This window comes from Plectropomus leopardus, chromosome 4 (assembly GCF_026936395.1).
Source record: "Plectropomus leopardus strain MGB_pleo_1.0 chromosome 4, ASM2693639v1, whole genome shotgun sequence".
Classification (NCBI taxonomy): domain Eukaryota; kingdom Metazoa; phylum Chordata; class Actinopteri; order Perciformes; family Serranidae; genus Plectropomus; species Plectropomus leopardus.
The window spans coordinates 36053858-36079804 of record NC_142179.1 but is presented as its reverse complement, the minus strand read 5'-3'; the positions used below and the strand labels follow the sequence as shown (position 1 = coordinate 36079804).

At 39.3% G+C, this 25947-nt stretch overlaps 1 protein-coding gene across 4 annotated transcripts in view; it reads right to left on the bottom strand.

Annotated features, from left to right (window-relative positions):
* Nucleotides 1-4286: 4286 nt before the first annotated feature.
* Nucleotides 4287-25947, bottom strand: part of tjp2b (tight junction protein 2b (zona occludens 2)) — a 101706-nt gene continuing 80045 nt past the window's right edge. For 2 of the 4 annotated variants that reach the window (XM_042487996.2, XM_088077201.1), the window contains exons 13-24: nt 23843-24062; nt 17138-17322; nt 16843-16938; nt 16642-16721; nt 15970-16180; nt 15767-15867; nt 14740-14958; nt 13012-13119; nt 11886-12029; nt 11079-11585; nt 10355-10440; nt 4287-7941 (exon numbers count right to left, since the gene is read on the bottom strand). In XM_042487996.2, coding sequence (XP_042343930.2) covers nt 7797-7941; nt 10355-10440; nt 11079-11585; nt 11886-12029; nt 13012-13119; nt 14740-14958; nt 15767-15867; nt 15970-16180; nt 16642-16721; nt 16843-16938; nt 17138-17322; nt 23843-24062 — 2102 coding nt within the window. In that variant the 3' untranslated portion in view covers nt 4287-7796. Of the gene's footprint in view, nt 7942-10320; nt 10441-11078; nt 11586-11885; nt 12030-13011; nt 13120-14739; nt 14959-15766; nt 15868-15969; nt 16181-16641; nt 16722-16842; nt 16939-17137; nt 17323-23842; nt 24063-25947 lie in introns of all 4 variants that reach the window. The other 2 variants (XM_088077202.1, XM_042487995.2) reach the window with 2 other exon arrangements.

Here is a 25947-nt window from a genome sequence, read left to right as displayed (position 1 = left end):
ATTTATTCAAATATGCAATATATTCTTCCAACCTTTGAATGAAGGCTATATTTATCATGTGACACATGTTGTATATATTGTCTGTATCATTATTGTTATTCTTACTTTTGTATATCTCTGTCATTCATTGTAGAATTGCACACATATTTATATTTTTATATTTAGAAACTTACATACTAGTTTTATAGATTTTATGTAGCATAAAGCATAGTTTTAGATTTTACACATTTAGCACTTTATCCGTAATATAATTTAAATATTAACATATTAGTGCTAATTGTCTACTAGAGTATTTTTTACGTTTAAATTTTTGTGCACTTAAACACTCAACATATTATACATATTTAAATATTTAGATATTGTACTAATTTGTTTAATATTATGTCTGCTGTAAGTGGCAACCTCTGAGGCTGAAAAATAAAGTCAATATAGAGGTGCCAAAAACTGCAGTTCCTCTCATGGCTGCTTGAGGATGAATCCAAAAGTGTTTACAGTCATTTTGCTGGCTATAGAGAATGCCAGCAATGAGTCCTAAAGCCCGGAAATGAGTTAGCATTTCAACACCTCTGGTTCCCTAATCTCAAAGCCAGTGGGTTTGTTATCTTGTAACTGATATGCAAAGAAAGGCCTGATTTTAATGTGAGACTATGATTTATTTTCTTTTGGTGCTATCCATCATACTGGATGTTTCTGTGTTAGCCTCTTTTTTGTTAGAGGACATGTGTAAACAATAATCAAGGCTTTTGGTTGTTGTAAATTTTGTTAATCTTCTTGTTTTTTTGGTTCATTTTTCTAATTTGGTTTTATTTTATTTTGTTTTTATTTTTTCTGACTGTGGATCCTTTTTTTTATATCATTTGTGTACAGTCTAAAAGTCAGTATTTTTGAATGTTGTTAAAATGAATATTTTTTAATGACAACAACAATAATAATACTAATAATAATAATGAAGACATTGCTGGAAAAAAACTGAATCTTAAAATAAAAATTTACATGGTGTGAGTTTACGACACCATTACACAGAGCACTGTAACTACAAGTGTGATGGCAAGTATGTGAAAGATTTTATTATTTTTTTGTTTAAGACAGGAGCCTAATAGTTTCGCATTTGTATTGATGCAGTTCAATCTGAATTTAACTGCCAATGAGAAAAGGATAAGATATTTCAATAAATTAAGTGGCCTAACATGATCAAACTAAAACACACTAATAATGACTGCTGTGTTAGCAGAGCTGGGGGAGTTGACCAGCAAAACATTCAACATCCTGCAAAACTGTTTGTCCTGGTTCACTGTACGGCCAGTTAAATATATGAGAGTGCACATAAAATTATTTTCCCCGGGGGACACTTTTCACAGCCAGTGCAACAGAACAACATGCAGTACAGATACAGCACAAATCAAATCTTAATCCCAGCATACAACAGCCTCTTCTGTAGTTAAGATTTGATTAAATTTAGGTACAAAAAACTACTTCAACTACTTGATTATTCCCAATGACAAAGAATGAAAGGTTGAATAAAACTCTGAGACCACAATCTGCCATGTTGATTTATTATAGCTTCCTGCGCATGAATAACGTGTAACCTTCACATGTTGTTCCTGGACTGTGCCAGCAGCAGTCATAAATCTTCAATAATGGATCTCACTGTTGTAACAAATGTGACAACAGTGTGGCCTGGCTGTGTCCTGAGAGGCTCACACACACTGTCACCACTAAATCTCTGCTGACAACATGCCCTCACCTTATAGAAGGGATGCTGCAGACCTCTTTTTACCCATGAGTCTGTGATTTTGGTGTAGCAAAATCCGTGTATCATTCATTCTTTTAATATTCAATTGAGAATCCAAAATCGAAATATGAAAAAACAATTTGTACAATTTTGTTGTTTGTGCATTAATCAGAAACAAACAAACAAAAACAAAAAACAATTCCGGTTGATTTTAATATTTAATTTGTCCTATTGGTGTGACCCGGAAGTTAACTTCTTCGTGTTTTTTGATGCAGTGTTTATTGGCCATGTATTTTAAGCAAAGAAATTCGTTTTCTAAGCAACTGAGTGATTTTGTTTTCACACCATGGCCACAATGTTGCTGCAAATGTTCTTCTCTATCTGACAGTTAATCAGTCCCTTCATAAATTGACTACAGTGTAAAGCCTCCTGCAGCTACACTCTGTGACATGGATCTTAAATAAATTTGGGTACAACGTTGAATTTGTGGTTTGCAGTCAGTGCAATGACATTACCTACTGAATCACAGGCCACGACCCATAGACATATATACAAAGACTACGCCTTCATCCCTCCAGTCCATTGGAACGCTGCCATCTTGTGTCAGTGGCAGCCGTGCCTACTTGCTGCATGAGACAGTGGAGGCAGGTCTATCAATGATTAATGTCATCATAACTCACTGAATTTTCAAACAATTTTCAAGCTATTTGATTTTTACAAATGACAGACATGTATTTATAATACAAAATAATTGGTAAAATCAAAAATGCAAGTTTTCATATCAAAATGCTTCATCTTACATACGTAGATAGTAAATATTAGTCCTATGAGTAAATATAAGTTCTTTGAAAATTCATTTAATATAATATATATATATATATATATATATATATATATATATATATATATAGCACAGTGTAACACACTTTTTATATTTAGAATAATTATAAATAGAGTTCTCTGGACATTTTCCCCTATTTTTCTGTTAATATTCTAGTCATTGTCCAACCATCTCTCTCCTTTCTAAGATTATCCATTTACAAAATAATTTCCCATTAATTTGCTGTGCTCCCACCATCTGGCTAGTATTTTTACAAGTGGGTAAAAACTGAACACACTTAGAATCTAGTGCATGAATAAGTCATAGAACTAAAAGTTATTATCTACATATGTGTATGTCATATATATATATATGTATGTATGTGTGTGTGTATATATATATATATATATATATATATATATATGTGTGTGTGTGTGTGTGTGTGTGTGTGTGTGTGTATATATATATATATATATATATATATATATATATATATATATATATATGTGTGTGTGTGTGTGTGTGTGTATATATATATATATATATATACACACACACACACACACACACACACACACACACACACACATATATATATGTTTTGGGTTTTTTTGGACTGAACACAGCAGACCGCAAGAGGATTCCCACAAACGGTATATGTGGAGCAGCCAGTCAGACCAGAGGGGAAAACCAAAACCAAAAGTGACGGAAGAAGAGAGGGAGGAGAGCCAGCATCAGGGCGAGGCTGACCCAACTTGGACTGAGAGCTGCTCCTCCAAGCCTTCTTCTGGCTAATGTCTGGTCACAAGAGAATAAAGTAGATGAGATGAGATTGAGGCTCACTCAGCAACGGAAGATCAGGGACTGCTCCACACAAATTTTCACAGAGAAATGGTTAACCCCAGACATCATGGATCAAGCTATTGCACTGGATGGGCAGACATTGGTGGGAGCCATAGGGGTACAAGACTGCACTGCAGAAATTGAATGATGCTTCCAGCAGCAACATGCCCAAGAAACTGGATGGAATCTTCATTGTAAGTGCTGATTTTAATCAACTCATCCTTAAAGGACTAGTGTAACTTCTATAAATCTACCTCCCTTCCTATACTGCAGTCAACACCATGAGGCTTCAGTGACATGATTTAAACTAACCAACTTGATAGTAAAAACCTAGTTTGTGAAAATGATTCCAGCACATACACTACACGTGTGGTTAAGACGTTTTGTTTTATTTGGTGTCTTAAGGTGAAAACATGGAAAAACTCAGCAGACACAGTCCAGTCATTCTTCTCATTCTCTCTGTCTTGTTTTTAGTATAACCCTCTGCCATGACACAGTACAGAATACTTCATAAGTTCAATGCCAGTCCATGGTGAGGGACGTCCATTATTAGCACTTGGATTCGGACGATAAGCACTTTGTAGCTCATGTGTGGAGGTAAAGAGTGAACTGAGATGTACAATCAAGCATATATGAAACATGTGGGACACCACGCATTCACACTGACGATGGAGCCTGGGTCAAATACAACTGACTGCCTCAAATACAGACACCAAGACCAGGGCAGAACACACATCTCTGCGGTTTGGAAAATGTGGCCTTTACAACACTTTTCCCTCTGAGTGCATACTATTGTAAATTTGTTTCTCCATCTGTGGATGAATGACAGGACACAAAAATGATTCAGCCATGTCCTTAAAGATTGCTTTTGCTGTTCTCAATTTTGGACAGGTTTTTGTGTGTGTGTGTGTGTGTGTGTGTGTGTGTGTGTGTGTGTGTGTGTGTGTGTGTGTGTGTGTGTGTGTGTGTGTGTGTGTGTGTGTGTGTGTGTGTGTGTGTGTGTGTTTCTGCGTCAAAATCTAGGCAATATGCCTCATTGGCCCGAGTTTATTCATTCATACCTTCAGAGGACTCGTCCTGCTCCCCTTATTCAGTCTGGATAGGAAGCTGTTCTTTAACAGGCTTTGGACAGATAAGGCTGGTGTTATTCCATAGTCTTCTTATTGTCTCATAAAGACCAAAATCAACACTGTGAGTCTATTTCTAAATACCTTTTGGTTCCTACTGCAGACATAAATATATATAAATATATATATATGTTTTAAATGCTCAATAATATAAAGTAATTTAAAGTATAAAGTAAAGGGCTCAGTAATTTCTTTCAAGATGGTAACTGTAGTTTTTTTTAAACGTTACTCAGACAGGAGGAAATAGTGCATTTCACAGGAAATATTTTCAGCAGTGGATTAATCCACATTTGGGGTTTTAGTTTTTGGTCGCTTATAGTTTTTGAACACACTGGAGCTCTATGGCACAGAAGAAAAAGATATATCAGGTTCGCTTGTTAGTAAGACACATTCATTGTTGTTTTGGGTCTGCACATTGAATTTGATAATAATAAGAAAAAAAATAAGAATATCACCAACCTTATCATTGAACAGGGTTGTTAGCATAGGCAGTGATAGCCACCATGGCTCAACAGACAGAAGAGAAGAGGGCACCACCTGCAGGGGCTTCATCAACAAAACATTCCAAGACAAAAGACATTACCTTAGTGGCCACACAATTAAGACTAGCAAATCATTTTTGGCTGGGAGGTTCAGTGCAAAAATAGCACAGCAATCAACGCTGAGCACCAAGGACAGCAACAATAAGAGAGAAAAAAACTTAAGGCCCAGTCACACCAGAATGTGGCACAGCAAGGTTCACTGCACGCAGAAGTAACACAGACAGTGCTAAAAGCTGGGAGACGCAGTGACTGCTCGCAGGACGAGTTAACAAAATTCTGTAGTAAGCAGGCTAACTCTTGGATGTATTAAGAGAATTGGATGATGTGGTGAGTAAGCCTCGTTGCCATTTGGCAACCCCAAGTCAATAATATGCTTGCCAGGAAATATGATAGTAGGCCTGGGCGGTATGTGAGATTTCATACCTTCCTGAAATTTCACTGTGGTCTATGGTATAAGTATGCTGGCTACACCCGGCGGGGAGTGCGCTACTTACTTTCAGCTTTTCAAACTAATAAATACATTATAGAAACCCATAAACATTAAGAAAAGTAATAGTCTCACACCTATCCATATTAAATAGAGAAATACAACTGTACACCTTGTGAATTCAACTTTCTCTTGGTCACAGAAGACTGACGAGGCTTAACTGTCTCATTAGCTCATCATAAAACACACTTCAGTCAAACTCATTACAAACAAAATAAAACTCTAATAAAGTAACCCTCTTGGTCACTCTTGCTAGTAATATAGTTAGAAATTCCACTGTTCCAACAATCACCAGCTCTGGTTTGGTCTAAATAAATCCTTAATTCACCAAGTTAGATGTAAAAACATGCCGTTATTCCCCATGGTGTCTCTCTGCCTGCAGGCCACCAGCTGTTTACAGTCATGTAGCTTCTCCCTTGACCACTAGGTGTTATGGTGTCTTTCAACTCAGCTGCTTGTTCCACCAGTACAGACCGAAGACTGAGCTCTGGTGGTCCATGCTGTGCACTACATACAATTAGTTTAATAGAAAGAGAAGTGCCTGTATTTATGCCCGTATTGAAAAACATACCTTCTGGATTTCTAAATACCCTGGTAAACTGTAATATTGTGATACTGCCCAAGCTTACACGATAGTGGCACACAGTCATGCTTGCTCTCCCAAGCTAGCTAAATGGCTAACTAGCTCAGTTTTGTAAGTTGATTGGTTACTAATAGGACAGTAGTTTTACAGTTAAGAGACATACCTGTTCTTCAGACTTCAGTCTCATAAGTATATAAAATCTGTACCGCTTTAGTGGAGCAATTTACTCTGTTAGAGGAGGGTATATTAAAATGTAAAACAGCTAAAAAGCTAATGTTAACTCATTTTGCTTTGGATCTTCTGATTCTCCATTCACCATTACAAATGGTTAAAGTTTTTGTCGGTAACTAAAAAAAAAATTGTGTTCCTCTGCCTGCTCCTAGTGCTCCTTGTGGCATCTGCAAGATTGCATTGCACCTAAATGAAAACAGACAATCAGCGCTAAAAGATTTCTCTAACACAGTCGCAATGGCAATCGTTTATTAAGTTCAAAATTAAACTTGTGTGTAGGTTTAGGCAACTTCATCCCTGCATACTAGTCTGCCAATTTTGCAAATTCCATTGAAATTAATTGTCTTTGCCATCAAATTTGGCTGCTTTAATGCTGAGGTGACTGGGCCTTTACAGATTACAACTTTGACCAGCTCTAATTTCAAACTGGTGTTAGACTGATAGTCTTGGTTAGATTCTAGAGATCAGACAGTGTTTGTTCTTTCTTCCATGGCAGATAGGACTGGCTGCATGTAGTGCACGGTATGTTTGTGGGTGTGTTTCGTCACTGGAGGTGACAGCAGACAGTACAGTGTGTGTGGGACAGCATTGAGATTTTGGTGTCACTGTTTCCCTGGTTTCCCTTTAAGCTTGACAGCAGCAGAGGTTTTAGTACGGCTGGGTGGCTGAGGGGCGGAGGAAAGACAACCCGAACCTCATGGATCTAAGAAAGTAAAAGGCACTTCAAAAAATTGTAACAAATTCCAGTGTTACTAGATAGAATATATATATATGTATATATATAGATATATACTGTATGTATACACAGGCATTGTCATATACGAAGGAATGCAAAGACAGAGTATAAACACTTTACTTTAAATACATACGTACATATATACATATATGTATATATGCATATATATACGTATATACATATATATGTTGTATGTAATAATATATACGTAACCTTTGTTGATCATAGCTGGCAATAATAGGAGCTTAAAAAAGAAGGGGATAGATGTGATAAAGCGCATTGTGGTTTTTAGGTTTGTTGAGGTTTTTGTGAGGGCAAAACTCGTGGCAATAGGTTTCAGTTGCTGTGCACAAACTGAAGAGTTGCATAGGCAAGAAAAGAAGTGGTTCCGAATCAGTTTTGACCAGTAAAAGTGGTACGTAAGAAAGAAACAATCAAATACAACATAAAAAGTAAAGACGGTGTGTGTTCCTATCCAAATGGATAGAACAAATAGCTTTAACTTCCATGAAGCAAAAAAAAGAAAAGTTTTTTCTTCTTCTTAGTATCAAAGAAGCAAGAGTCAGTTCAAAGTCAGCAGCTTACTTGTGCAGGGCATGATGGAATGGTATGTGTGTAAATAGACTGCATATGCAGTGCATGTGTACATGTATGTCCAGGAGGCTGAGGGCTGATACAGCTGCTGTGTGCTGACCCTACAGTTGGGTGTCCTGGTACTGGTAGGAGGTGGCGGTGTAGTATCCTGGCACTGCCTCCTCCCCTGCCTCCTCTTCGCTGGGGTAGAAGGGACGTTCCTCCTTGGAGGATGGAGCAGTCTGGGGTTCAGGACGGGAGCTGGAGCTGGAGGGACACAAATAATAAAGGCTGTACTGAGTCCTGCCACACTTTTAGGCCATATTTAGACTAGAACAGCCCTATAAAAAAACAGAAATGTCTTTCCTTTCATCCAAAAAGAAAAATAAGAAAATGCATACATATAATAACATTGGGAGAATGAACCTTGTATACACAGATCCGCAAACACAACTGAAAACGCTATAGTATGCATGCCAGTTCCAGTAGTCATCGATGTAACCATACAACACCATAGAAGGAGAAGGAGTTGCATTTTCAAAAGATTACACTCTGGAACCTGGTTTCAGAAGTTTGAGTTTTCAGGCCCCTAAAACGCCGCTGTCGTGTGAATGAAAGGGGAAAACACAACAACAAGTTTAATGCAAGAACCGTTGCCGTGTAGATGGCCCCTCAGTTTAAGTTGTGCTTCACCAGCCTCGGCATCAAAGTCGGTCAACAACTTTGGTCTAGACAAAACTTCTCAACAACTGTTGGATGAACTGTCATGATATGGTGTAAAGACGTTCATGGTTTCCAGATGATGTTTCCTTATGGCTTAACAGTTTCTTGGCTTTTCACTGATACCTCCACGAGGCTGACAATTTTGATTTTATGAGGAATATCTCAACAGCTATTTGATGGACTGCTTTGAAATGGTGTACAGACACATAATTCCCAGATGATGTTTTCTAACTTTGCTCATCCCTGACTTTTCATCTTTCAACCCAATCAGGTTGACAGTTTTGGTTTTGTGAGAAACATCTTGACAAATATTAAATGGATTGCTGTGAAATTTGCAACAGATATTCAAGGGCCCTGGATGATACATTCTAATTTGGTGATCCTGACTTTTCCATAATGGTGGTATGTCACGCAAATCATTTCTAGATAATAGTCAAGCTGATACCGTATGTTGTATTGGAGACAGTTGGAACTCGGGCTGTCAAACGATTAAATGTTTTAATCACGATTAATCGCAGAATCGCATTTAGAATTTTTTTTTGCATTTCTAAACTGTTTTGAAGTCAACATGAACAGGGTTAAGCAATTCTTACCAGTGTCTTGATTGGGAAGCAAATGAATGCAAAATTTGCACAATGCATGGCATGTGTTTGTATGATCTTTCATTTTAAATACAGCATTTACTCAGACCTGACAAAGCTCCTGCAGAGCTCAAGCAGACATTATCTAAGCGTTTTCACAGGTTTGTGTCGCAGCAGATATCCTCTTTGATGTACTCTGCAGTACACTGTATTGCAAATGTATCCTTCAGTACACAATTTATTGCACATATACTGAATGCATGCAAGTTTCTTAGATCTGCTTCACATGCAACATAAACTTAAAGTTCTAATCATTTTCTCTCCAAAAAGCATTTTAATGTATTTACATTCAATACCTGTCTTTCCTTATGGTAGTTGGTATTGTTACTGGGAGAGTTGGCCATGCCAGTGCTGCACTGAAATTGCTTTACAAGTAGGGCAAAGCAATATGGCTTTATCGTGATACACGATAAGTATCTAGATATTTTGGAATCTCCTCAAAACTACTGTAAACGACTAAAATACGAAATTATTAAATAAACTAAAGTTACAAATAAAGTAGCTACTGCCATAAAATAAAGTAAAATAAAACACATCCAAACAACAGAAGGAGCCCCTCTGCTGTGTACCACCTCCTGGTTTTGAGCAGGCCGATCTAAGTCAGTGTCTTTGTGCTGAATCCCCACGTTCAGGATCGCTTTCCAGCTCCTCGGTGTTTGTTTGTTTTGCTGCCATATGTTTTGTAGACACCCCCTCGGCTACATGGATGGACGCAAAGTGTTATCAGATGATGAAATAAATGACAGAGCATAATATGAAACAACAGACTTTTTTCATCATCAGACGATGTATTTCATCATATCGCATAGCCCTACTCACAAGGAATTTCAAAATAAAATGCAGTGTGTAATCCAGTGTGACAGCTCATAATCTGATCTCACTGACATCAGCTGCACTGTTTACTGTTAGGGAAATGCGCCATAAAAAAATTAAAAAGTGTCTATCAAACATGGTCCTATTGGGCACTTCTGACAGCAGCTCAGTTTAAAATATTGCAGGTAGTGATGGAAAACCGGCTGTACACCACCAGAAACCACAAGTGTGCAAGTCAACCAAGACAGAAATCTTAAGGGTTATAACTTTAAAGAAATAGGATTTGTTTGTTATTGATATACTGTAAGTGCTATGGTCCTGAATACTGTCAGCTGAGTGACATTTTACTCTCTCTAGAATTTTCTCCCAAATAGTACAGGCTTGTCAGGCTGCACAATCAGTGATATCTTGTATACTGGGAAGTTAGCAAACACTGCGGAGACACAAACATGCTGACAAACACACTCACAGCGGAAACAGTCGTATGGCAGTAGTGAGCCTACCCGATAGGCTGCGGGCGACTGTGATCCAGCTTGGCTGTCTTCAGAGGGACAGCGTAAATGTCCGGATGCTTCTGGGCTATTTCCAACTGGAAACACAGACAGGTTGATTAAAGTCTGTTATGACTGCTATCCAAACTAATGTGCAGTTTCTGATTAATTAAACCATTGTAACCTCAGCAAATTGACTGGATCTCTTTCAAAAATATGAGAAGAGGCAATGAGTGAAAAACAGAAGAAATGATACAAAAATTTGCAAGAAATTACCAAAAAAGAAAATTGCCTGAAAATAAGTTTAAAAAAAAGGTTTCTTGTTTGAACAGAATCACATGGTTTCTAATGATAATAAGACATGTGTATTACGATTACATAAAGAAATCTTATGAGAGAGTAAAAAGGACCTTGTCAAAATGAGACTTTGAGCACATAATTTGTGCAAAATACTGCAGCACGCACTGTATTTGTACGGATGTAAACTCAGCTTTAAAAGTCAGCATCTGCGGACCACAAAGCTCAAATCAGAGCTCCACAGACAGGAAATGAGACTAGACCAGGAGACATAATGTCTGCAGCACATAAATTAGTTATTTGGCTACTGTGACTGCACTGTTAAAAAGGAGGAATATATCTGCAATCTGTAAAGTCAGGACTGATCTCTTACTCCTGTTGTCTGTGATACACCTCGTAATATTACAGCTGACCGATGGGAATATTGAACTGGGCCCACCCTGGCATTCTGTGCCTCCTGCAGCTCCAGTATCCTTTGGGCTCGGGCGAAGTGATCCATCTTCTCAAAGGCCTTGATCTTCCCCAGAAAGGACTTGAGGGACGGATCCTCCACAGGGCTGTCCTGTGCTGTCTCCTCCTGCTGCTGCTGTCTACAGGCCGACACCATCACACTTGGCAGAGCCCCCGGTGGGTGAACAGTGGCCTCCGCCGTGCTCCCACAACTGCTGGGCTTAGGCGTGTTGGGGGGTTGGGGGACTCCCAAGGGCCACAGTTTGTTGCAGGAGTTGTAGTGGTGAGCCGGAGGCAGGGGCAGCGGGCCGGAGGAGGGAGCTGAGCGGGAGATAGGTGGTGGCGGGTCATTGTTGCTGCTGGCGGGGCTGCTGCTGGACGGAGAGTCATAACTTCGGCTGGAGCTCGGGGGTGGAGGGTGGTGTTGACGGTGGTGATGGTGTGGGTTGGTGGAGCCTGATAAGAGGACCGGATCGTCCCTCAATGACAGTTTCACCTGAATAAAGAAGGGGAGGAGTCAGAGCCAGAACAGATGTATCCACACTTACTTACTATTACAGTAAGTCGCTCCAACTAAGATGTACACATTTTATATACTTATGAGACAGAAGTCTGTGGCCCAGGTACGTCTCTAAACTGTCAAACTACTGTCCTGTAAGTGACCACTCTAAAAGTGAAATCAGAATCATTTTTTCAAGGTTCAGAGGTTAAAATTCTTGCACCAACTAACTAACTAATTAACTAACTAACTAACTAATTAACACTAACTGCCATACACAAGCCCACCACCATGTACCAATAAGTGGGGGGGGCTCTGGGTTCCCATCTGGTCCAGTGAGCTGATGGTGGAGGACTCTGAGCTGCAGCGAGAGAGGTTTCTCCGGATCAGGCCGTTCCTCAAAGGGAAGGGCAGTTTGTTTCTTTCATTGAAGGTGAAGAGCTGCCAGGGTGGACGTGCAGGTTAGAGTCAGAGGTGCTGGTGGTCATATTTACTTATTTTTTTATATGGTAATAATATGTTTGATTTCTAAACTTTTGTTTTTTGTGAGATGGATGAGCTGAGGATGTTGGACTCTTGCATCCTCTGTGAGCCTCCACCACAATTAGAGTAGAGCTTCATTTGAAAGGAAATCATAAGAAGCACAGTGCTGCAACCACATGAAACCACAACCAGCACATTGTCTAATACAGAACTTGCAAGTCTTAACCAACCAGATTCAATTCAGAGGCTGGACTATTCTTTACAAAACTTTATTGTATTTATAATACAGTGGCATTACCTGATTTCTTTTGCCCACAACTTTATTATTTTTTTTTTTGCCAGTATCTACTAATTGCTAAGAATGTTGGGTATCAAACTGATGCTCAACAAGCTGTCTGGCTAGTTTTAATATGTCATTTATCAGTGAGGAGGGGTTCTGAATAGCTCAAACACTAAACAGCCTATTTAAAGGTGTTTTTTGTTAATTTGTTTTGGTAATGTTGGTATAACATTATGGTCTGCATCTGAGGAATGACATTCTGGTTAATCTGGCAGTAGAATGAGGCAGCAGGAAAATAGAGCTTTACCCTACAGGAGTTTTTTCACATCCAGCTGCGTGCGTTAACACAGAAATATGCTGCATTTTATTTTTATGGTAACACACTGCAAAAACAATAAACAATAAAATATTTTGTAAAATTACTGTGTATTGCTGGCATCTGTGCTTATTTTAGGGTGAAATTCACAGATAACGACTAGAAGTCAATATTATTTTCATTATCCACTAATCTGTTGATTGTTCTTCCTATTAATCCATTAATGATTTATTGCAACAAATGCATCCATCTTCCCACATCTCAAATTGTATGGGGATAATAAAACAGTGTTTCCAGATGTAGGTGAATTATTACAGTACAGACAGACCGTGTGTGTCTCTCACCTTGCTGTCTGTTAGGAAGACAGGTGGAGGGCTGGACCTGTTGAGGACCTCACGGCTGCTCATTTTCCTCATGCGACTCCTGATGTCTGGACTGTACCGGCGCAAGATCTACACACACACACACACAGACACACACACGCAGACATCACACAGGACAGGTCAGCAGGCAGGACCATGACAGGGTTCTCTCTGTCATTTGATAACCTTCATTAATTTTCAGATGCACTGTAATAACCTGACTTCAGTCCTCAAGGCAGCAGTAAGATCTCAGAAATATCCATGAAAATGACGTTTTTAAGCATTCAACATTTACATTTTGTATTACAGCTGCGTGCTCACACTTTGAGCGTCTTCCTTTTTGATGATGATAAACTATAATTATTTGTCCTGTGATTATTATTTTTAAGCTTACATGCTCATTTAATTCGTTTTTGTTTATTTATTTATTTTTTAAAGATTATTTTATGGGCATTTTTGCCTATATTGATAGGACGCCAACTACGACTGCCATTATTATTAGTCATAATTCCACTATTATTATACAGATATGATCTTTACTGCCAGATACATAAACTGCAATATTTACATGTCATATTACATGCTATAATAAATTACATTTTTATGTCAATTACTGTTGCTATATGTTGTTATTGTTACTATTACTGTTGTTGTGCATCTCTACTCCTCTCTCTCTCTCTATTTCTTTCGTATCATTTTGTTATCCACTGTAATTTTGTTTTTTATATCTGTTGCACATCCATCCATCACTCTTCCTGAGGTTCATACAGTTTTTTTCCCCATTTAAAAGGTATTTGGGAGAGTTTCCTTAGTCACTGTGAGAGTCCAAGGACAGAGGGATGTTGTTTGCCGTAAAGCCCTCTGAGGCAAATTGTGATTTGTGATAATGAGCTTTATAAATAAAATTGAACTGAACTGAAAGGACAGCTAAGTGTGACAGGAAAGGTGGAGAGAGGAGAGTGACATGCAGCAAAAGACTGCAGGTTGGAATTGAAACTGGGCTGCATGATTACCAATTTAAGACAGGTCCAGACAACATTTAAGCTCATCCTTATAAACAGATATCCATATGTGGATGCAGATACATAATTTTTAATCATCAGATGATTGTCAGTGGATTCCAAGATTGTATTTCAGCCGATGCATTCTGCCTCTCCTGCTCTCCACGCTGACTGTTTACCTGCATGCAGCCCGCTCAAACATCATTGGTCAGCACTGCTCAGACTGTAAACAGAAACCAGAACACTTCTGATACCAAAATCTTGTCTTTGCCTACAGATTCTGCACACATATGCAAATGTGTGTTTCTAGAGATTCCAGAGGCTGCTGCTGGTTGGATTTTCCTGTCATGGTTTGAAGTTGTAATACCCCGTCTGCACACCAGATGGCAGCACTCTCCTGAGAGTGACAGGAGGGAAACTTGGAGGAGTGAGGTCTGCATCAGGCTGTGTGTTTATCAGAGGAACATCTGACATGTCCCCCAACAAAAACACATGATCGTACAGCACTTAACACGCTGCTAAGCCAACTCTGGCAAGAAGGAGTCAATAAAAATATCCTAATCCACCTTTGTCATGAGCATGGAGGTCACTCACTGAAGATAAACAGATTCTATTGCACACTAGCTATATGGAAGCTTGTGTGTGTGTGTGTGTGTGTGTGTGTGTGTGTGTGTGTGTGTGTGTGTGTGTGTGTGTGTGTGTGACTGACCTCCTCAGCTGTGACAGGCTCCGAGGAGCGGCTGATGGCGGAGATGTGCATAATCTCCACATCAGGCTCGTTGTCGGTGTAAGTTCCGCCCTCGTCGGCGGTGTCATCGAGGTCGGAGGTCAGCCGGCTGTCCATGCTGAGGTAGTCGGCCGACATGGCGGACAGGAAGGACAGGCGCTCCACATCCTGGCAGTCCAGATCACTCTCTACTCCCTCCAGCTAGAAGAGACACATGATGGATCTTGGGTGTACAGGAAGGAAGGATGGACAGACGGATAGCACGAGAACAAGAGAGAAGAAAGAAAGACAAACAGAGCCGAGCTGTAGAGCACTACTGGCAGGAAGTAGGAAGACACACAGTGAGCATGCTCAGAGCGCACACACAGGTGGCTGCTATCAGGAAGATAGAAGAGCGTCAGTTCACTACACACTAATGAGACTGAATACTAACAAACTATAAGGTTCACCTAGCTAAAACCAATACAGTGTGATATAACAGTCGTGTAAGAAATCCATTCTACTGTATGATCACAGTGAAGAAGGGTGTTTGTGGTGTTTCTGTTATTTAGCCTTCCCTCACTGATATGAAAAAACAGAAACGCACATGAAGTATAAGTTATTGAAACAAAATCAGTGTTAAAGCAAGATGTCTGTAAAATATGAACCACAGACCTTGGTTTAACGTAACTCCAAGCCTAACCCTAAAAAGGCCATTCGTTCATAATGGGAGAGCATTTTTGTCTATTGCTCCCCAACAGAAGTTTGTAGAGACTTGGTAGTGGATGCTGTCTGCCCTAATTCGGGGGCACTGAACACGCCAGTTGTGGTCCCATCCATGTCTCTACAACATTCAGTTCCAGAGATACAACTATTTTATGGCAAAGGAAGAGGTGAAAGTTCGCGGGAGCCCTTTGAAAATGGCCATGACAGTTTTTTTCCGCTCCAAGATTTAGCCTAAATTGGGAGCTTTATTTACCCCCCCTCCTGGAAAGTGTGTGTGTGTGTGTGTGTGTGTGTGTGTGCTTACCTTGCCGTCAGAAACCCAGACAGCCTGCATCTGCTGCTCTCTGATAGACTCTTTGACGCTGCCGTACCAGGCATCGTTGGCTGAGTTCAGATCAATGGTGGCTGTGTGAGAAAACCATTGAAACCTCAGAACACACACTCAAATAATAGCAGTGCTGCTTTATATCATACCTGACTGAATGTGTGAACGTGTGTCCACTGTACCAGTGAATAAGTGAGAGCAGGTCTTCCTCAGTTTGACGGCCTGTTCGTAGAGTTTGCGGGCGCTGCGGTTGGAGTTGGGGACGGACCTCTGCCTCATGGCCTTGATGCCGTGCTTGCTGTCCGGGTTGAAGAAGATAACAATGGGGTACCACTGGGTGTAGTTCAGGGTGTCCACTGCTTTGGGAGTCACATCCAGCAGGGCGTGTTTGTCCTGTTAGTGTGAGAGATTCTCAAATCATGAGACTTCCTTAATAAAAAAGCCTAACTTCTTGTTAACCAAAAGCATTAATGAAACACATATCACAGGTGTTAAGGGGTTAGTTATTTATACTGCAGGTACCTTGAAAAATCTGTTAAATCTACATGACATTTCAGGGATACAGTTTTAACTTTAACCCTTTGAAATCTGAGTAAGGTGGCCTTATTTCTTTCAAGACCATAACAAAAGGTGATGAGCATCTTAACAAGAAATTCAACCCAAACCCACCCCCCAAAAAAGCAACAAGTAGTTAAAGTTTCAAGAATTTCCAAAAAATTTGCATTAAAGAAAAGGCATCTGAACACTGCGCTAGAAAACGGTTTTCGGTTCCAGGTTTCAAAGGGTTAACATTTCTTTTCACAAAATGTAAGTACGCAATTGGACATGATTCAGTGGATTAAAATTGTGGGTACCTGCTCTATGATTTGTCGTATGGTGTTGAGGCGAACCACTCCTGAGGATTTCTCAGAGCCGGCGTCTTTTGGCTCGGTTTCTAAAATAACAAAGAAACAATAGAGAGGTTATTTAGATCCAATACTGGGACATCTACTGCGCTGGGAGGGCAGATTTTCACATAGAAACACATGGACAGAGAGAGGCTGGCAGAGACTCACTGGCAATAACAAACAGGTCGGGCATCTCAGAAGCAAGTTTCTCATTGGCAGCGTCAGCGATGGGTCCGAAGAGCACGACAGGACGCCGGAAACCAGCTGCAAATACATGCTGCTGGTTAGAATCTGCTCACAGCTCATTACATTTACATCATGTCTGCATTTCACATACTCATTTGGTGTTTCTAAGTCCTTCTTATAACAAAGCCAGAGCAGATTTTAGGTGTTTTTGAGAAAGTGACTTACCAGTATAGCCATATTTTATCCCAGTATTTTCATAATTTGAGAAATCACCCACCTTCTCGGAGCACCACTCGTTCGTACGCCGGGAAGCGGGTGGCGAGGGTCTGGCCACTCAGGTTTTCTCTGCTCTTTCTCAGGTCTTTCCTCTTCAAAGAACGTTGGCCTCGCAACCGCCAGAAGTCCGCTCGATCGCCCGCGACAGCTTTATGAGAGCTCTGGACACTGGCCATCTGCTCCGCTCTGACAGGGATGACACATACAGCTGTCACTGATCAACCCGTTATAAACACACAGGACGTCTTTTAAATCTACCCTCTGAAATCTTGGCGTCACACTTGATCAGCTTGTGATTTGAAAAAATTGGACTCGTCCTGTTTTTTTTTCAGTTGAGGAAGACTGCTAAACTCTGGCAGATTGTGTCTCAAACTGAGATGGAGATGATTATCCAACCCATGTATAACATCAGAACTCCCTCCTGGATTGCTGGGATGTTAGTGCAGTACACTCATATCATCATATACCCTGGTGAGCAGAGGTAAGATGCCCAAGCAAAATCAAGCAAAATCAATCAAAGATCAACCTATTTAAACCATGCAGCAAAAATAAAGCCAACACAGAAGGGTCAGACACTGCAGTTCCTCTAATGGCCACTTGAGGGTGGTGAAGTAATGCCCATGGACCCCCATGTGAAAATGCCAAACTGCACAGCAGAAATAAACATATTTCCTGGTCAACAACTGTATGGGGGTGAACTTTTATATAACTCACCCTTTTACATTTTATTTAGGCTAAAGTTATCTCACTCAACTGGAGAATAAGAACAGCTACATCAGGATGCTGTTTGTTGACTTCAGCTCAGCATTCAACACAATTTCTCCCATGAAGCTGATTCGAAAACTTAACACTTATGGCTTCAGTATGCTCTGCAACTGGATACTGGACTCTCTTGGCCATCACACATCACCACCCACATTAAAAAAGCACAGAAAAGGCTCTACTTCCTACAGAAACTTAGGAAGGCTAAATTCCAGAGCAAGATCCTGGTTAACTTCTACAGAGGAGCAATAGAAAGCATAGTGACTGGAAACATCACCAACTGGCATGGTTCGTGCACGGGTGATTAAAACTGCCCAGAACATCACTGGTTCCAATTTACAGAGCATCAGTGACCTCAGTGAAGTGAGGTGTCTGCACAGAGCCCAAAGGCTACTGAAAGACAGCAGCCACCCCAGCCACAGTCTGTTCACCCTGCTGCCATCTGGAAAAAGATACAGAAGCTGCCGAACCACCAGACTACAGAGCAGCTTCTTTCCCCAGGCTGTGAGACTCCTCAACTCCTCCTTCAACACCAAAAAGATGTAGCAGGATTTGGGATCAAGTTTAATTTAATTTCTTCTTAAACCATGTTTAAGAAAAATGAAAAAATAAATCTACGTTGTATCTACCTTGTACCTTGCACAGTTATAGGCCGGCCACTTTGAGTGCGCACCATCCATTGAAAAGTCACTGTCACAGTGACAACGTTGCTCAGGTAACCTAACCATGGTGTGACCCCTGATTCACAGAGCATAGGAATTTTCAGTTCATGAACATTGATTGTTATGGTTTTGATCAGTGTTTGCTCCAAGGGCACGAGCACGGGCACAGGGGTTCATAATTTATCCACTTGTGAAGAGCTCATTGTTCAATAATTTTTGTCGCTAAAAAATTCTTTTTAAGGGGTTTATAAAATTTTGTAAAATAAATTTACATAAAACCCAGCAAAAATATTAGTAGGGAAAAATAGGGTGGATGGGGGTTCAAAAAAACAAAGAGTAAAAAGAAGGGTAGGGAATAATAGTACAAAATAATAATAATAATAATAATAATAATAAAAATAAAAACAGGGGGGTGAAGGTGGGGAGTGAATCAAATAATAAGAAATTTAAAAAAAAGAATTTTAAAATTAATAAATAAATAATGGGCTCCTACGGGCCTCCCGTGTCCTTCCCCCTTTGAATAAAGCGCAGCTGTAGTTCATAACTGATGAGATTTAAGAGAAAAGTTTAAAATTTGCATAGAATAAATTAGATTTAAAGAAATATTAATCTGCCAAGTCGACCAACGCTGGGCGGGGTAGGGGCACACCTGAGCGCACACACCACACTTCCAAAATAAAAATAATTGCTTTTATGAAAAATCATGAATCAAGAAAGTGCAAGGTAAGTTCTAAATGCATGCATACATATTTGTAAAATTTGAGTGCTCTATGAAGGTAATGAAAAGTGCTTAAAAAACTTAAACTCACTGATCACTAGCTCTACCCTCTTGTCCAAATATGATCCCTTCCAGCTCCAGAATTTTTTAGACGGTGACTCAAGGCTTCTAAACAGGAGTCTACAAACTAATGGGTGACATCATGGTGGCTATGTCCATTTTTTATACATTGCATGGTACAGACTTGCTTTGATAGCTCGATTCTCTGTATGTGTATCGTGGTTGTTCTTTGTGCATTCTGCTATTTTTCTGTTTTATTGTGGCCATGTTTGTGTCATCTCCCTTAGAAAAATGCTACAAAAAACTTTACTTACTTACTTTACTTACTTTACAACCAATTGAACAAATTCTGCAATAAGGCAGCTTTAAAGTGCTAATGTAAATGTTTGATACAGTCAAAACGCACAAGACTCATACCAAAGCATACAGCTGGGACATGTGTTGTCTCACACCACAGATTTACTCAGCCTCCAGGCTCTGGACCTGTAATTACAGGGACGCTCTGGGGACAATCAGTGTAATGTTACTGGAGTGCAGCAGCACAGTGCATACGTCTTTCTAATGGTGTGTCATTGAAAGAAGGCTCGTTCAGAGAGATTCAGAGGACAGAGTATATTCAACACTTGTATTTTACCATTTTTTACCACATTTACATGTGATTAGTACTAGCAGGGGACGTCATTTCATTTAGAAATTTTGCAAGGCAAACAAACAAATTTTTAAATGCCTTCAAAATTTAGCATCTGATATTTTATACAAATTTATCAGCAGGCAAAATTAGTGGTAGGAACAGCAGGGGCACAGTGGGGCGGTGATTGTAAAATCACACGTTGTAAGATCTGGGACAGTCAGCCTTTTCCATAAAAGGCTCTAAAAATGTGGAACACAACTGAAATAAAAATAACAAAATATTAAGAAGTTTTAACAAAAGTGTTAAACGTTTGCTGAAGCAAAATCAGAGATGTGAGCATTTTTAAAAATTTTATAATGTCTAAAAGTTGAATGTTGTAAGTGTATTTAAACTTGATATTTGTGTCTTTTTGTCTTTTTTTTTACTGTAACCATATGTTGTAATTCTACGTAATCTTATGTAAATATTAACCTTTCTGTCATCTTTTTACCATAACTTTTTGCCTTTTTCTTTATTAAAAGCCTACCTAGGGACAGAAGATGAAAACTAACAATAGCTATAATCTCTATATGTGAAACATCAGTTACCACAGCTTGTCTGTAACATTAAACTTAAACAAGTGATGTGATTCAGACACGCTGGTGCTGTGCTATTTTTGAGCAAAGCAGTGAGACTATGTTGGGTGTCATGGTGACATTGCATTGCTCCAGGCTGTAACTCTCAGTGGAAGACTGACTGACTGACTACAGACCGGGTGGCTAGAAGCTGATCTCAGAAATTAAATTTACCAAAGCCCATATCAACAAAATGAAACCAAGATGAAAATGCATACTCTAGACCTGATTTTGACAGCGTACAAGTGAGGCTAAAACTAGAATTAGCATCTGGCAGTTGTGTGCCTCGGTGCACCAGTCAAGTTGCACTTACAGTTTACATCCATGTGTGTGAAAACATGGATGCTTCACAAACAGATCTCTACAATCAGCAGAGTTTCAAGGTGGACACCAAAGACAGTGTCACCAATTCAGTCCAAAATGTCCTGACCAAATGTCCTCCCTTCTGTTCCTGACTTAAGAGGCTGTAGCATTGTGAAAATAAAGTCGTAATTTTACGAGAGAAAAAGTCGTAATTTTCCGAGAATAAAGTCGTAATTTTCCGAGAATAAAGTCGTAATTTCACAAGAAAAGGGATGTTATATAACGGAAGTAAAACATATTGCCAGCAAACTATAAAACAGGTGAGAGCGTTAACTGAGTGTCTCACAGCATGACACCGGGTACAGTGGTTGCCAAGGCTGCCTGTGCTCTTGCCTATTTTATAGTTTGCTAGCAATACAACTACAACTACAACTTTATTCTCGTAATATTACGACTTCTTTCTCATAATATTCGGACTTTGTTATCAAAGTCTCAAATTTCAGTCTCAAAGTTTTTCCTCAATGTGGCCCTTAAACTCCGTCGTAATCCGTCTATTAGACATTTGTGTTATATGTTGAAGTGCTCTTCATATACTGCAATCACAAGAATGAGGCAGATAAGATCACAGTGACCTTGACCTCGTTTACAAAACTGAGTATCCACAGACAACCCAAAAAACATAATTGCCAGAACAGAGGCATAAAAAAGAAAGTATACAGACAGCAACTTCCACTGCAGTCGTCCAAGCATTCCAACAGTTCAACCCCAGGAAGAACCCCAGAAGGACTGCATGGGTGCTAGCTGTTACAAAACCGAAACAACGCTGTGTTCACAAACAGGGCAATATTTATATAGATCTGTTAATCAGAGTATACTGTTCACTTAACACCAGCAGGATGAGACACGTGAAACAACTGTTAACAGTTTGTAGCGCATTCTTTCTCTTGTAACTGCTTTGTCATGACCCTTTAGCCAGGTTTCTACAATTAGGGAGGGTTGGGAATTTAGGCAAAATTTTCTATTTAGAAACACGAAGAACAAGCAGGCTAAATGATGTCTGTCCATCTACCCCTCTATCCAGTTTCAGTACTATAGACAGCACCGCACCAACACTCCACCTTTAATATGGCCACAGGTGTGTGGAATCATTTCACCATCTAGCAAAAACAAAAACTTTCTTTTGGGTCTTACAGTAATCATACACCAAAAATATGTAGACATAAAAAAAACATTACACCACATAACAGTATACACTGCATTAATTATATTGCTTTCACAATAATGGGACAGACGGATGGATGGAAAGACAACCCAGCGACAACATGCCTCCAGCCATGGCAGCCACTGGCGTGGAGGCATAAAAAAATGATGAAAAGAGGAATGTAAAGAGTGATATGCCTTCCTCCACAGGCAGTCCAACACTGAACCTACAGTAAGGACTGCAGCAGCTGCTTTACTAATGAATGTCTGGATTCAAACAACACTGCAGTCACATCTGCTTGCATTTGTGACTGCATAATGCTTTTTATTCATTATGGACAACTAATTGACATTGACATATGACACTCATATATTTATTTTGGTGTATTTTCTTGGCACTGTTCTGTATCTCTGACCTCATCAAAAATTCAAATGTCAAAAAAAAGTCAAATGTTTACAAATCCAAAAGTTTGAGTAGCCCATTTTAGGCTAGAAAACCTCTCAGTGACTTTTGCTGGCATCAGTATGTAATTATGGTATGTTTTACCCTTAGAGACTGTTTGCTTTTCATTCTTCTTTTATTGTTGATAATTTTGGCTGTGTTCATGCATGTGACATACATTTTGGCAAGACTGTGTAATTGTTTTTGTTTAATCTTGGAATTTCCAGCTCAGCTCCTACAATAATGCTGCGTTCCAATCAACTTGGAAGTCGGATCTTTCCAAGTTGAAAACTCCGACCTCCGACTTCAGAGCCTCCAGACATACCGTGTCGGAAGTATCATAAAAGTATCATAAAAATGGCAGTCAATGACAAGGAAATGTTCTTGTGCAAAGCGGCAAGAAAATTAAACAGTGATAACGTCAGCCTTCTGGCATTTTTAAATAAAGAAGATGAGAGGAAATGACGTGTAAGGTAAAATGTCTTTATATATTTAATTTTACGTTGTATTTATATTCTCAAACAAATTGCCTTCTACTAGTACTATATATAGCTATATACTACTATATAAATAGCTTGCGAAAGCTACTGTACCATTGCTGCCATTGTTGTGTGACATCAGATGAGCAAATCTCTGTGAAGTCGGGCTAGATTTTTTTCTCTGACTTTCCGAGTCGGAGCTCCGACTTCAGTGGCCGTTCCAGTACACTTTTTCAAGTCAGCATTTAAAGGGTTCAGATTAAAAAAAAAAAGAATATGTGATATTTATGATTAGGGCCGATGTTGGTTAAAAAATACACTCAATGAAAGCAGAAAATCATATTGATGTTTATATTTTTTATAGCCTGATTTTGAAAAGTGCATTTTGTGTGCAGAGCAGAATGAGTGTGAGTATTTGACTTTTTTGCACAAAAAATAATAATGTATAAAAATCAGTGTTGCTGCAAGTCATTGACATATCCCAGTCTGTGACAATAAAAAAATAATAGCAATCAACTTATCTCAACTTAACTTGTTTTTTTTCCTCTTGAAACATAGTGGCATGATGACAAAAATCTGGCATTTAAAGAGTTAAAATTCTGAAAATCAATTAGTATTTTACATTTAAGACCGATGTTGGTTAAAAAAAAAAAAAAACTCAGTATGTATGTATAATAGTATAATACATACTGATGTATAATATTTTTTAAAGCTTGATTTTGAAAAGTGCATTTTGTGTGCAGAGCGATACGAGTGTGTGTATTATTAAAGAGGGCCCTAAGGATTAATGAACTTCTCAGGCTCTAAAGGCCCCTAAAAAGAGAATGACTGTTACCTGCTCTTGTTGGGGATGATGCCCTTCTCCAACAGCTGCTTGTCCTTGCCAACACGAACCGCCAGCCAGTTGCCAAGCTTGCCGTCATAGAGAGTGTCCACCACTTTGAAGATGTCCCCACGGCTGAAGGCCAGGCTCTGAGGAGTCTCTTTCTCATACTCAAAGTGGGTCCGGATGAAGAAGGAGTCTCCGCGCCCCGACACCAGGATATCGTTATAGACTAGACAGACCAACGGATGAGAGACAAAGAGAAGGAAGCATCAAACCAATGTTCACTAGGATCTGTTTGAAGCTATGTGAGGTTGTGTCGTCCGTATTAATCTGCATGCCCTTATAACAATATTTCAAAAATTTTCAAAAAAGAATGTGCTGAAACAAATGTGGCAAATGTCTATTTTTTACTAGTGTACAGAAAAAAACAATTTAAACATTATTTTTAAATGAAAAAACTTCTCATCAGTAAACCATGATCAGTAAGAGTTGAAAAACTTGATTACATTAATTATTAATAAAATTGATATTTATTGAGCTAAAGATAATTTTTATGGAGAAAATGTATACTACTTTCAGATGGTTAAACATGCACCAAGTCAATCTGATCTGGTAACATTATTATTGTAATAGTTGAACATAACCAGAGGGTTAAGTGCATGTAAACTGATGGTGCACACTTGGGTTCCGTGATGACAACCAAGCCATTTCCATTTGATGAATAATGTGCGCTGATAAAACCTTCAAAGAACTAATAAGATGAGTAGTTTCAGCTTAGACTGCCTTATTACATGCACTGTTCTCAAAGGTCAGGGATGAACTCCTGTGCTCAAATTTCCAGTCTTATTTGTACAATCTAAACAAAATGCGCATATTTGTCTGACTGTGGCATGGAAATACACTTTGCAGCCTGCTCCAGGCTCCTGCGAGGCTTCCTGATTTGATATGTGTGGTCCGACAAAGCGCTGACCCAAAAGGACCAACAGAGGGAACAGTCATACTGACTACAATCCACTGCCGCCGACGCTGGCTGGCTGCACGCTTTGGACTCAGCTGCTGCAGCATACATTCATTCTGCTTTCATCTCACACTGATGAAATACATAAAACACAAGCTTCCCCTTGCATAACCCTCTTCTAGTTGACTACTCCTCCAAAAACCTTCAAAGACTGCCTAAATTATGTGAGCAGCGGTTTTGAGTCTGCAGGATTTTATGCTGTGCTAGAAGAATGTTTTAATGATTGTCTAAAAGTATTTTGGAAAGCAGTCTTTATTAAAAAAGCAGCTTTAGCAAAAAAAAAGAGCAGGATTGGGTTGCACCAGGTGTTTTTTATTTATTATTATGATTAAGTCCTTTCAAACTGCTCAGTTTCAAAATAGTGTTTTACAAAATCTGGTGGCACAATTTTCATCAATTAAAGAAGGAAAAGTTGACATTTTTGAAAATATGCTAGAGTAAAATAAGACTATTGACACCAGACTTGGACTGGTCTCCGGTGTCTACTGGTCAAACAGGCAGCTGAGCAGAAAGACACCGCCACACCCAATGGTGGAGGGAGAAGTTACAGGACTGTGAACAGATGACGGCCAGCCAGAAACTGCGGGAAATACTGGCATGGTTTGTTTTTTTTACACCTAAACTGGGGAATTACGGATTTATTTTAACCAAACTGGAGCTGGTGATTTGCTGGAACTATGGACTTAATTACTAGATCACTAGCAAGAGCAACAACAGTGGCTTGGGCAAGAGTTATTTTGTTTCTGTCAAGTTTGAATGAAGTGTGTTTTATGGTGAGCTAAGGAGGCAATTAAGCCTTGTCATTCTTACACAACAAAGAGAAAATTGAATTCAAAAGGTGTACAGTTGTTTTTCTTGGTTTAATAAGGAAAATGGATGTGACAATATTACTTTTCTTAACATTTTGTGGACTTCTAATGTGTATTCATTAGTCTGAAAAGCATAAAGTAAGTAGCAAAGGAAGTTAAAAAGGTATAAAAAATTTGATGCAACCCAAGCCTAACTGAAAACCCCTTGCATAAGTGTACTGTAAATTTAAAGGTGAAACTTGGAAATGGGGAAAGCTAGCCTGCCTCTCTCAAAAGGTAACAAAATC